Raw genomic sequence first — 13090 nt, forward strand, 5'->3', positions numbered from 1 at the left:
GTGTGTTTTTCATGCACTCCTGTCTGAAATGTCAAGATGTGTTCCCCATCAGTGTGAAGATGCACTGACATACCACCAAGCCTGAACACACACACACACACTGCATTTATTAATGATTAGATTTGGACAAAGGTGAGCAAAACCCCTCGTCTAAGCTCACACAAATGCAAGTGACATTTTCTGAGTTTGGTTAAATTAAAGCTGAATATAATTTCACTGAGCATTTGATGAATAATAGTCTGAAAAAAAAAACCTGACTAATAAAAATAATACAGTAGTTAAATAATAGGTAATAGTAGTGTAATATTGGAAGCAAGAGGCGTGTCCATTCGTTTAGGAGGAAGGTGCCATTGTTGCATACCATGCTCATGAATTTGGGGGTGGAGCTATCAAGATAGGGGTGGGATCCTTTTAGGTAGGGTCGTGTTTGATTTGGTGATTTCAAATATTATTACCACATTTCTCAGAAACCGCTTACTGCACCTAAGTTTTTTTCTAAAACAGAAGACACATGATTTTGCTATCATGTTGGGGGAAATTCCTTTGACTTTTTATTTTTTCATGGTATATTTTCTGTCCTCTAACCCTACCTCTACACCCAAAACCTAAGCCTTACAAAAACCTTTCTGCATTCTTATATTTTCATTAAGATGTTATTTATATGTTTATTAAGCCGTTTTCCTCATGGGGACCATTGGCTGCTCCCCATAACCTAGCTGATTTCAGGTTTTATTATCCTTGAGGGGACATTCGGTCGCTACAATGTGGGGAAAACCTGACTCACACGCTGACGTTCTGCTTTGGTCTTTTAACTGCAGATTTTTTCTCTGTCTCTTTTACTGCACATACTCTAATCCACTCCAGATGAACAAACATCTCTGTTTCTCCACAGTCATATTCATCTCACCCTCCCTTATTCCACAATACAGAAGAGAGACACAAGTACAGACAAACAACCGACAGAACAATGAAAACAAAGAATAAACGTTTACATCATTAAGATGGGGTGTTTCATTGCATTCAATGCATATTTAGATATAATACGATAAAGTAATGCAAATGTTTACACTGCATTATGAATGTTACAGTCTATTTAGATCAGTGTTGATGTACTATTAGATGTCGATGTTTATAATGTGCTAAGCAATAAGAATTTACTTTATAAAATATCAGAATGTTGTTTATGAACTCTGTGGGAATACAGACAAAGCATGTGTGCATGAATGACAGTACGAAATCATGTTGTTGTTGTTTTTTTTTGTTAGGAGTGAACAAAATTAGTATTATGACTGTTAATGTTGCACACATGTACAGTAGGCCTATGTCAGTTTGTATGAAATATGATATCAATTGCTGTAAAAGGTTTAATACTCACAGCTTGATACATGTACCCCTGGTTTCACAAACAAGGCGTAAGCCTATCCCAGACTAAAATACATCTCTGAGCCGTTTTATCTGAAAGAAATTTGCACTGACATACCTTAAAATGTGTCAGTCCCAGTAATATTCTCCTCTGTTACATTTATAAAAGTTACTAAAAACTTTACTTTTTCTAAGCTTTTTTGTTATTCAGATATTTCACAGAGTAATTATATTTGATAACTAAAGAAGGTAAAATTTTTATTAAAATGCTTATTACAGTTGTTTTAAAGTTAAAAGGCTAAACTATTCCATGTTTAACTCTAACTCGGTTTAACTTTAATTTCTATGTGTTAAGGTTTATAGTGATTGTATGAAGTAATTAACGATTCAAATAATTAAGTTACTTCTTGAGTATTTAGAAGAGTAATTTAAATACAATATTGATGATGTATTTAGTAATTATTTTTTTATAGTAACTTCCCCAAAACTGGTTGAAATCCAATACTTACATTTAAAATATAAACCTACTATTTTCTTTGTGGCTCTGGAAAAAAAGCCCATCCCAATTCCAGGTCTGTTTGCCAAGATTTGATTTATGTATCCCTCGGTTTATAGGAGTGATATGAAACAAACTTATTGTACTAACAAAAGTGTGAAGCCTCTGCATGGACGAGAGCAGCCTAATAATGCAACTGTTGCTAAACAGAGCAGCATCTGACACCGCAGGAACTGTTCTGAGTCGAGACGCAGCAGCGGTCCAGACATGTACTGCACCTAAACAAACTACTGCTGTTGTGCAGGGAGAGAAACCTGCAAAACACTGAAAGAAAAAAAAAACACCGCTGAGGTGAGGGAGGAAAAGAGGAACAGAGAAGTAAACAGATTGAGAAAAACGACCGCATACTAAGAGGCAGAAGACATAGGAGATGGGGTGGAGAAGGCAGTCACAGTGGAAAAATTTTGCAGAAACACACATAAAGCTGCCGCACAGACAAAAGGCAACACACACTGGTATTTGTGGAGCTGTCTACCCATGATACCATGCTGAAAGTTTATTAAACAAGAGCCCTTCATGTGAAGACTCCCCACCCACAGACGAGCCGAAGCCCCGCGGCCCCCATCATTTAGACGTTCCTTCATTTCAGCCGTGTGTTCACCTCCCCGCCGCTCTGGCCTCCCTCATACTGCTGCAGATAAAACAGTCCCTGAAGGATCCTGCCGGTAATTTCCAGTTTCTATAGAAATTCAGGTATTAGAGAAGACCGCTTGGGGACCGGCTACAATATATCTCCACCATTTCATCCAAGCGAGAGAGGTAGTAGTAGCAGAAAAAGAAGAAAAAGAAAAGAGCTGGAAGTCCCCCAGGGGTCTCGCAGTTCAAATTTCTGAAGTTCGGGGGAGGAGGAGAGAAACAGCTCTGGGCTGAACATACGAGCATTAGAAAACCCACCACAATGAGAGAGAGCGGGGGGGGCATTTCCTCTCTGGTCTGGCTCCCACTGGAAGCTTTTTACAAAACATGTGTTGCTGACAGATTGCTCAGTGAAGTGTTCGGAGCGTGCACACACTGGCCATTTACAGGACAACGTCCTCTACCTGAGGTGCCATGTTTTATACATACGCTTAAAAAAAAGAATGAAGAAACGATTGTAAACAAAGCAGGTCTCTTAAAGGTATAGGAACGGGGATACAGAAGTACAGCCATTCCCTTATTGACCCAAAGACAGCACAACATGCAAACGCTGTTAAAACGACAATGGAAAAGCTATAGAGTCTGCCGTCTGATTGAGGACTAGAAGTGAGCGGTATTGACACCACCTTCATCAGCCACTGGCTGAGAAAGTGCTGTCGTGGCAACCGAATGAAAATGGGGGATCATAATGTATTCATGATGCAGCGACCCAGGGGTTGAGAGCGCGCTCTCTGGGGACCCTTTACCTAGAGCTAGACGTGTCTGAGCAAAATCACTCAATGCAGGACAAGAGCAGAATACCGAACAGGCCACAAGAGAGAGAAAATGAAACAGGAGAAATGAAAGAAAAGACTGAAGTACATTAACAAATGGGCACAGAACAGCAGCAACACACAGATAATGGAAATAGACGTTTAAGATGTAAAAAAAACATCTAAGATGGTGGATGATTCTTAGTTGTTTCTTAGCTAAACATGAATGCGTGCTTAAAATCAAACTCAAACACTATCTAAAGCAATCATGAGTAGCAAATCTAAACCAGTGTGTACTTCACAATCACTCTCATTCAACTGGAGATCTGCAGCATCAGACATTACTCCAGAGTCCAGTGAGCGATATACAGACAGGCGTATTTAAACCTAATTTGTACATTTTCTTACGATCTGGTTGCTACCCATTAACGGTTAAGTATTCAGGGTCTAAGCACCAAATGTTTGTCATGTGGGTGTCAGACTGTACAGCCCCAAAACTCTGTAGGTCCCACCCACTACCCAGGTGTTCATACACACATCCATGCAGTTAGTAGGTGCTGCTATAATAAAACCAACAACAATGGCTGTCAGCAGCCAATCAAATTTCAGCAGCTGAAATTGAAATTTGCTATATCCATTTCTGTCATCAATGATTTTTTTTAGCATTTATAACATTACATGTTACCAATATTGCACATACTGGCACAGTGAAAATATGACAAAAAAATAAAGTAAGAGATGCAAGAGAGAAAGAGACAACTAATTTAATATGTTTAGAGGTGGGTCAGGGGTCGAACTTCGTACTTACTTTTTTCTAAACATCATTTTATATGAATTCATAGGAATTAGCTGCGTTTTCTGCTGAGATTTGATTGGACGTACACTGAATTTAAGCAGACAGTATACAGGTAGAGGTGTGCAGCTGATCTCTGGCCATCCATCTCAGAGGTTAACTGAGATCTCTGGGTCCAAATGACTGCAGTGCAGTGCCTCCCTCGGGTTACTTTATCCATGATTACAGAGACTGGACGTGAAGAAACAAGCAGAAATTCTGGCTTCATGTGGAGACATTTAAATAGTTTAAAACTGTTTTTGTTATTGGAATTTCAAAAATATTAATTAATATTAATAAAATAACCTGATAACAGGAGATTAAATAAGTCATTTTTTAGTGTTTGATGAAGTAGGACAAAGTTGTAACTAATTCAGGTTATCATGTTTTACTAAGTAGGCACTATGTACATCAGAGTATAGTACAATATAGCATGGTTTTAAGGGATTTTTTATAAATTATTGCCATGCAATACAAATAAACTCTTTCCCAGACAGCTTTTTTGAAAAAAGTTGCCAGCCACTGCCAGGAATTTTGATGATTTTCACTAAAATTTGATGGCCTCCAGTATATTTTGCTGTATGAATATTTGAATATGCCATACACCAAAGCAGATACAGATCAAAGACTCTACTTTTAAACAAAAAAAGATCTGTTTTATTCTAGCTTAAAGCATTATCTTTTATCAACAGTTTAATATAGGTAGGTTTCATAAAAATGTATAGTTTTGAGCAAAAAGGTGAGAAAATCACATTTTTATCTAAAACTGCATCTGGATAATATTCAGTACAATTATCAAAGCATAAATCCAGTAAATCGCTTCCATCAGTAAAACTCCTAAGATTGTTGAGCAGTATTATACTTCTTGGTTTATTATTTTTTTACTCCGTAACATTATGCAGTTTTCATTTATATGCTGTCTATTTATCATATGCATCTGTTTACATAAGAGATCGCTAGTTTTTCCGTCCTTTTTTCGTGTGTGTTTTTGTTCGGGGGGGTTGTACTCGTTCAGAAGATGTGTAATAGCGCCCCCGAGTGTATAACAGTGAAAACACAAAAAGCCGTAAAAACTCGTCTTTGGCGGGGAAGCGTTGTCTTCTAAATCACGAGATAACTCGTCAGTGGCGGGGAAAGAGATAAGGACATTTTTTTATATTCGATTAGGCAAATTCACTAAGTAGCATTATTTGCTCTAGAAGATATAAAAACTAAAGTCTTGAAAATTAAAGTATGGGAGAATGCACTGTCAGACAAACATTACTGCACAATAATCCCAACATCAGGATGTGCTGTTTTCCTTATGTTGCCAAATGACTCCTGCTAGCTATCCATAGCTAGCTACATAGATCAGCTGAAGCAAAGTATTACATTTTACAGAGTAGAAAGTGTTGTAAACGAAACATTCTTCTACATTACGGGAAGACTGGTGGAACTGTTATTCAGTTGTTTTCTTCGTCTGCAGTCGCGTGTCAAACCAGCTCAGTCTCAGCCAGACACGGACTTATAAACATTTAATACTTACTACGGCTTCCAGCAGTGCAAAAAAACTCAGAGAGAGCACGAACATCTGGGACGAGGAGCCAGTTGACAAATGTGTTGAGCACAGACAGCAGTGTTTGCAAACATGCATGAAGGTTTCTGGATTAAGAATGGGGTTTTGGAAAAAATTATTGAAATGTTGCAAAATATTCTCTCCAAATATTTTAGCAGTAAGCTGGGGCTTTGTGTTTTGAAGTAAGAAAGGGCTACTAAAAAGAATGGGTGGTGCTAGGGCAGGATTTCCAGACTTAAGCCTCGTATGTTTTCAATGAAGGCCCAGTTGATTTTCATTCTGTCTTTTTTTATCCCTTTCTAATACATTTCCACGCCTGGTAATCTGTGTCACTAATTAAATAATTAAGCAGATCTGCAGTCTGATATATAAACTATTAAACACTGCATTGTGATCTGATGAGCATTCAGTCAGGGTTTTACAAGATCAGAAATGATCAAAAATACAAATACACAAGTATTCATATTACACACTTGCATACGTTTTATTAATGCGCAAGGCATACTGTACTTTCTTCATCAAATGTAGTACATACATTACTTTGAAATGAATTAAATTCAGATATATGAACAACCCATACGTGGATGAATCAAGTCCCTCAAACAGGATAGATCCTCCATTTTTACTGTAAATTACAATTAAAATACCATTATGTGGTTTTAATATGCCATTTATATCACAAGAACCTCTTTGGCAAGATTTCTTATAGACTGTTTTGAATGTTGTTGGATTTTTATAATTATTCTGCCATCACAATGTAAAAAAAAAAAAAACCTTGCATTCTGTCTTGTATTTTTTGTTCAAACGTTGTAATGTCTGTTTAACAAGGTTTCACAGGGTGCAAATCTGTCTGCTTATATCCAATGGGTCAATAAACTGATTGTGATGCTATAAAGTTAGTACAAAGTATGATTTTCATTCAGTTATTCTATTTACTGATATATTTTTGTTTCCACATTTGATAATATATTTTTGTTTATTTCGTTTACACACACACACACATGTAATATCTTTTTTTTATTTTTTTTTTTTTTTTTTTCATTTTGTTTATTTTAATAGTGTTTAACACAAACTCCATTTCTTTTCTCAATAAGGAAATAGTTTTAAACATTAACTGATAAACCTTTAAGGGCAGGCCTGTTGCGAGTTCTGAGGTTTTTACCTGATTGTATATGCTTTTGTCAAACCCATCTATTCACATTAATTAAACCTATTTTTTTTAAATAATCATGTTTAATAGTGGAATTTGTGGTGAAAAACTACATTACCCATGATGCTGTACAGAAAATTCCACCAATCAGAGAGTTGCAGCGAGCAAAGCCAAAAGATATCTTTAGCTCCAACCCATGACATTATAGAGTCAGTCTCCTGTCCTTTCAAAACACTTTTAAATTAATATGTTTACATTTCTATTTTAAATTTGATTTACAATGTTTCATAGAACTATAGTTCTTTCCCTTTTATAATAATATTCTTTCTTGCACTTTACCTTTGTCTTTGTGTCTGATTTCCATTTACTTTTTTTTTTTTTTTTTTTTTTTTGCTTCAAATCAAAGATCCATATCCAAATTTAAGATCCATATGGGAAAAAACGAATGGAAAAAATGTTTCCGGAACAAGCGCCACTGAAAAAGTGGGTGGGCACTAATGCACTCTAGAGGAAGCAAAGTGAAAACTCATTGGCCACTGGCTCAAGTCCAGAAAGACAGAAAGAACAATAGCTCACCTGTTTTTTCTATATTTGTGTCTCTACAGAGATGAGCTATGGCTGGTAGACAAAGCTCAATGAATAGTTTATATGGAGCAAGATGGGAAGACAGAAAGAGACAGAAAGAGAGAGCGAGGAAGAGGAATAGATATGTCTCCTGAGACTGGAGCTTCTTTGAATATCTAATGACACTTTGGCTTTAACATGGGCGGCACTGAACACGCTGAGACTGTGGCACTCATTCAGATACACATTCATGATAACACTGCCAAGTGCAAGACAACTCCAATACTTTTGAATTGTTGAACTGATGAGTTCATCAGTGATGAGTTTCATTGACTTGTGACACTGAAAAACACTAGATCCATCAGCCTGTCATGGGAGAAATTATGTGTTGAGCTATAAACTGCGGTTGGGCATTTTTTAGAAAGTAATTATGCATAATGATAGAAAACCCAAAATCCCATGATGTTTTTTTTTTTTTTTTTTTTTGACAAAACTGGAAGTCGGCGGAGCTTAAATTAGAAACTACCAAGCAGTCTATCAGTTCAAAACTACACTGAAAATAAAATGTTGTAAGATTTACAGGAAACAATTTTTACTCAGGAATTGCTAGTAAATGTTAAAAAAAAAAAAGAAAAGTAACACTGAATTAAATAAAAAAGACTGAAATGGTATTTTCTTGTACTCCAATAATCCAATTTTTTTTTAAGTGCACATGAATTTGATTGAAGAAGTTCTTATAATAGCTAAATACAGCATATATGCAGCCAGCAGGAAACCCTTTTATATGTCCGTTGTTTTAATAAATGTAATTTTCTTACAATAATGAGAGCATGCATCACATCTTTAAGACTTTTAGTGTTCTTGTAAATGGCAATCATATTTAGATTATGTTTCCATGCTAAATCATCAAATGCTGTGAAAGGGATTGTATAAGAGCTCGTTTTTTTTTTTTTTTTTTTTTATTTTCTTTAGTTTCTGATTTATTATAGAGTTTTTATAAATTGTTTATTTTTTTTTCTTTTTTTTATGATTTCTTATGCTGCTGTAGTTCTAAAGTGAAATAAAACAGTTGTAATTTATTTATAGTTTTACTAATTTTAACCATTTTTAATAAATTTTGTTGCCTACACATGCACACTTGATTTGATATTGTATAACCTTTGATAGAATATTAAATATTTTGCTAACAAAATGAAACATTTGATAACTTGCAGTTGGAATCATACATGTTTAATGTGTGGATCCATTAATCTTCATATTGACGTCTCAAAGTCAGACTGAGCTCTGGTCCATTTAAGCTCTCTGTGTGCCAGTCACATTAGACTCCTCTCTTTTAAAACAGGCATTCAAGCACTAGAACGGAGAATATGAAATTGAAACGAAGTAAACTGTAGCACTTAAAGTATACATTTAAAGGTAGACAGGAGTACTTACACTTTTACTGGAGTATTATTTCATAAGTGTGTCTGCACTTTGATTTGTGTACTTCATAGACCACCATATACTGCATTAACTTTTATCAATAAACCTCTCACAAATGGATCCCCAGCCAGTGGCTTCATCAGATCCATTACACATTTAAACAATTTCCCAAACCTTACTTGTTCTGTGTTAGACTCTAAATGCATATCAGAAAGATAATGGGAGGAGTTCACTGATTTTTTGATAAGGCTGCTTATTTGCACTTTTTAAATGAAAATCAGGTTTTTATATGTTTTATTTAAAAGTTTTGATTGGAAGAATTTTTAGATTAACTTTAATTTATAGTTCACCTTAGAAATAGTTCACCAAAAAATAAAAATCTGCTCAAAATGTTCCTCGGGCCATCCAAAATATAGATGAGTTTGTTTCCATCTCCTGTTGTCTCTCACATCAAAATCCACCCACATGTGTGTTTAGAGCTGTTTGGACTGTTTCAGCTCTTAAACAGTGCTTGATCTGTGCAGATTTCTCTCCTGATTCAGATGAGACAACTTTGTCACTGTTATTTTGGATAGAGGACTCTTTTTTTAGCCAGAAGCAACCGTTTGAAGTTAAAAATGTCTTAATGAATTTGTTTCTCACAAACACAGATTTTCACTTCTCCAGATGTTAACTGATGGACTGGATTGACACTGATTTATTGTGGATTTTTTTTATTTTTTTATCAGCTGTTTGGACTCTCATTCTGACGGCACCCATTCACTGCAGAGCATCCATTGCTGAGACACTGATGCAGTGCTACATTTCTACAAATCTTACGAAGAAACAAACTCATCTACACCTTGGATGGCCTGAGGGTGAGCACATTTTCAGTAAATTTAAATTTTTGAGTGAACTATTCCTTTAAGCTTAATCCTTACTGGTGTAGCCTACCTTTAATAATGAGCATCAAAATAAAAGAGATTTGGAGAACTGGATAAGCGTGCTTTGTAACAGTTTACAACTCCACAAAGAAGTATCTGTTAAAAGCTTATGCTGGTGACCTTGAGGAGCTGTATCGCTGAGCGTTTATGTGGAGATGGACAGCTGTTGCATTCCAGCCTCCCTGAGGACAGCAGCGGCTGATCCAACAGGATGCTGAAACCAGCCGTGGAAACTCAATCCTCAGCCGGGCCGGAGCCAGAACCCCACCGACGCCGAGAGCTTTCAGGGGTAAACACTCCTATCCCAGCCCCCTCTGGGGAGCACTTCTTCCATCCTACCCCGGCTGAAAGACACCCTCTCTGGGGACGCAGCGCTTCAGCCCTGCACCTCGCGGCGGGGAAAAAGCCCATCGGGTAGGGGTCAGTATGAGGAATGTTGGAGGGTGCAGGCATTCTTTCTTTCTCGTTCCTGTGGAAGACAGCAAGTCCTGCGGGACACATTCCTATAGCCGTCGCTCTCTTTCTCTCTCTGCAGTTCTGCATTAGCACAATCAATAGTCCAATCACTTCAGGGACACGGGTGGATCCATCAGCCCATTCCCATAACGCAATGCAGTGGTCATGACTTAAGTGCACAGAGAGGTGTTAAAGCTCCTCTGGACCAGGCCGAGACGACGGCAGCCATTGATCGAGGCGACACGTGACGTCTCTTACTGCTTCTGTCTTTGTGTCTCATTCTCTCATGAAAATCGGAAATTTGTTTTGCACACCCCTGGGCAGGGTTCCCTGTAGCACTATTCACAAAAAAAAGTATCAAGTATATTCTACCTGATATAAGGAGCACAGCAAAATATTACAAAGACAACTTGTCTTTATTGCATTGTATTCTCTGGCAACACACATAGATGCAGACACACACACAAAAAAAAAAAAAAAAAAACACACACACAAAAAAAAAACGAAGTTTAGGCCTGGATTGTGATAATAAATAACATATATATTTACTTTTAAGTTAACTATAATAACCCTTTTGGTTTTGTCTAACAAATCTATCACCAGATTAATCTGTGGTTACTGAACGGTAAGTAAGTTATGACTATTAGTGATTAGTAACAGCTCTTGGTTCATTTCCAGTTGCAGAGTTTTGTCCTTTTAAGACTCGCAAGACTCACAGTCCATCTAATTACTGTGCATGTCATTTGTGAAGAAAATTAAGCTTAATGAGTGTGATCAAGTATTTTTGTACTGAATTTATTCTGAATGTGAGCTCCTCATTGCAGCGTGGTTTTAATAAACCTGCTTTCACCTGCACACTTCTGCTCTTCTTCAGATATGCACCATTCCCAAATGACTATTACATTCTTCTTTTTGGCCTCCACAGGGAGCTCATTTAAACCACCGTCTCAAGTACTGAACAATTAAGACTTATTTGTCAGAGAAATGGGGGTTTTAATGAGGGGCTGCTTTGATGGCAGAAGTCAACAGAGGGAGTCGCTGATCAAATCCAGCCAAATCAATTACGCAGAAGTACTGAAATACAAAAACCCATTCTCCACCCTAGGGACCCAACCAAAAATTTTTGTGTTTAAGTTTTTTGTGTAGAAGTTTACTCCAAAGAGACAAACAGCAATAAAACAGTGGATGCAAATAATAATGAAGCAACAATGTGCTGCATCTAAACACGAGTCAGATCTGTGTGCCTTTTGACTTCCATAGTTTGGAGTCAATGGCTTCCGTCAACTGTTTGGTTAAGCACATTCTTCAAAATATATTATTTGATGTTCAGCAGAAGAAAGAAACTCAATATAATAATATAATTTCCAATTTTTAAATAATATCAAGTCTGCATCTATCTTCCTTTTAAGATCACTATTTTATACTTTATTCAATGGTATATAATAAATAGATAATTGTTAACATTATGTACAAGTTCAAGTATATTTTTGATACAATATTGTCTATATGGACAGTTTTGCTCTATTTTGCCAAGCACTTCATCTCTCGATCAACACAGTGGTATTGACATACCGTAGTTACTAAAGTCAAAACTGCATACTACTATACTACTCCTACTATTTTTAGCATGATTTTTATAAAAACTTACTCATTAAGACAGTGACCGGTCATCACCTACTGCTGGTTTTTACAATTTAAGCAAATGTAACTGCAGTGTAAAAGCATTCATGGCAACTCTGAGCTGCATTAAACAAAAATGTGGCACAAAAGATGGATTTTGCTGATACTGATTTCATTTGATTGGTATCAGCCCTATAGTATTTCATTATTTTTATTTATATTTTTGATTGAATTTATTGATTTAATTTATTGATTTTGATTAAATTTGATGAAGTTAGAAAATTTGCCCTTATAAAAGTTTTTTTTTTTTAAATGTCCCTGGAAATCAATTAATGAGCGAAAATATTGTCCCTTAGTGGAAATGTTTATTTTTTTTGTCACTGGTTTTGGATTATTTTTCATTTTTTATCCTGGCTTCACGAATCTTGCAAAGTGTCCTCCTTTTTGATGTTACAAAAATGGTAACCATTCAGTATTCAAACGTAAAAAGGAGAGATGTTTAGCTACATCATTAAATACATGTCAACATTTATCACTCAGTGTTCCAAATTCTGACCATTTTAAGGCTTACTCTCCTGTATAATACACATTCTGAAGGGGTTTGTCCAATTAATTTTGGCATCTGCTCAGTTTAAAAATTGTCTGTATGACTCGTGCATTATGGAATTCTAGAGCCTGAAGTGTGTTGTGTGTGTACTTTAAAGAAGTATCTATATAGCGTGGTTATTATTTACCTGTGAGGTGACACTGATGACTCTTGTGTGGAGTGAGAGTGTTCAGGAGCTCAAACACCTGCTCTTCCTCCTCCTCTTCCTCCCCCTCAGGACAGATCTGGCTCCTCAGACGGTCATTTTCTTCATTCTTTGGCTCAATCTCAACAGCAGCAGCATCTGGATCTGATGGACCAAGCATAGCAGGAGGAGAGATGATCGTCAATAGTTTAAGATATATTCTCACATTATCCCAGAAGACAAACTGATGTATTAAGAAAACATTCACAGAGATCAATTTTCAGAAATAATTGTATTGATTGTATCTGCATTACTTTTTATTAGCAAAAGAAAAAAGAAAAACATTGATTTTGTGCAGTATGAGCAGGCGACTGAAGATAACTGAATCTACCAGCCACTGTGGCAGACAAATTGTCATGGATTGGCCTTTGACAACAACAATGCATTCTTGTTTTAAAGTGTTTGATAGTGTATTGAGGAAGTGGAGAAAGAAAAGCTCCATGTGTTTGATTGACTGTTCATCTCAAACTT

At 36.4% G+C, this 13090-nt stretch overlaps 1 protein-coding gene across 7 annotated transcripts in view; it reads right to left on the reverse strand.

Annotated features, from left to right (window-relative positions):
• Window positions 1–13090, reverse strand: part of LOC109108024 (zinc finger protein 521-like) — a 76341-nt gene that overhangs the window by 50637 nt on the left and 12614 nt on the right. For all 7 annotated transcript variants that reach the window (XM_042769265.1, XM_042769257.1, XM_042769223.1 and 4 more), the window contains one exon: window positions 12563–12724. Coding sequence is in view for 5 of the 7 variants with exons in the window: in XM_042769223.1 (XP_042625157.1) it covers window positions 12563–12724 (162 nt within the window). In the remaining 2 variants the exon portion in view is untranslated. The remainder of the gene's footprint in view (window positions 1–12562; window positions 12725–13090) is intronic.

Source organism: Cyprinus carpio, chromosome A2 (genome assembly GCF_018340385.1).
Source record: "Cyprinus carpio isolate SPL01 chromosome A2, ASM1834038v1, whole genome shotgun sequence".
In the NCBI taxonomy this organism is placed as follows: domain Eukaryota; kingdom Metazoa; phylum Chordata; class Actinopteri; order Cypriniformes; family Cyprinidae; genus Cyprinus; species Cyprinus carpio.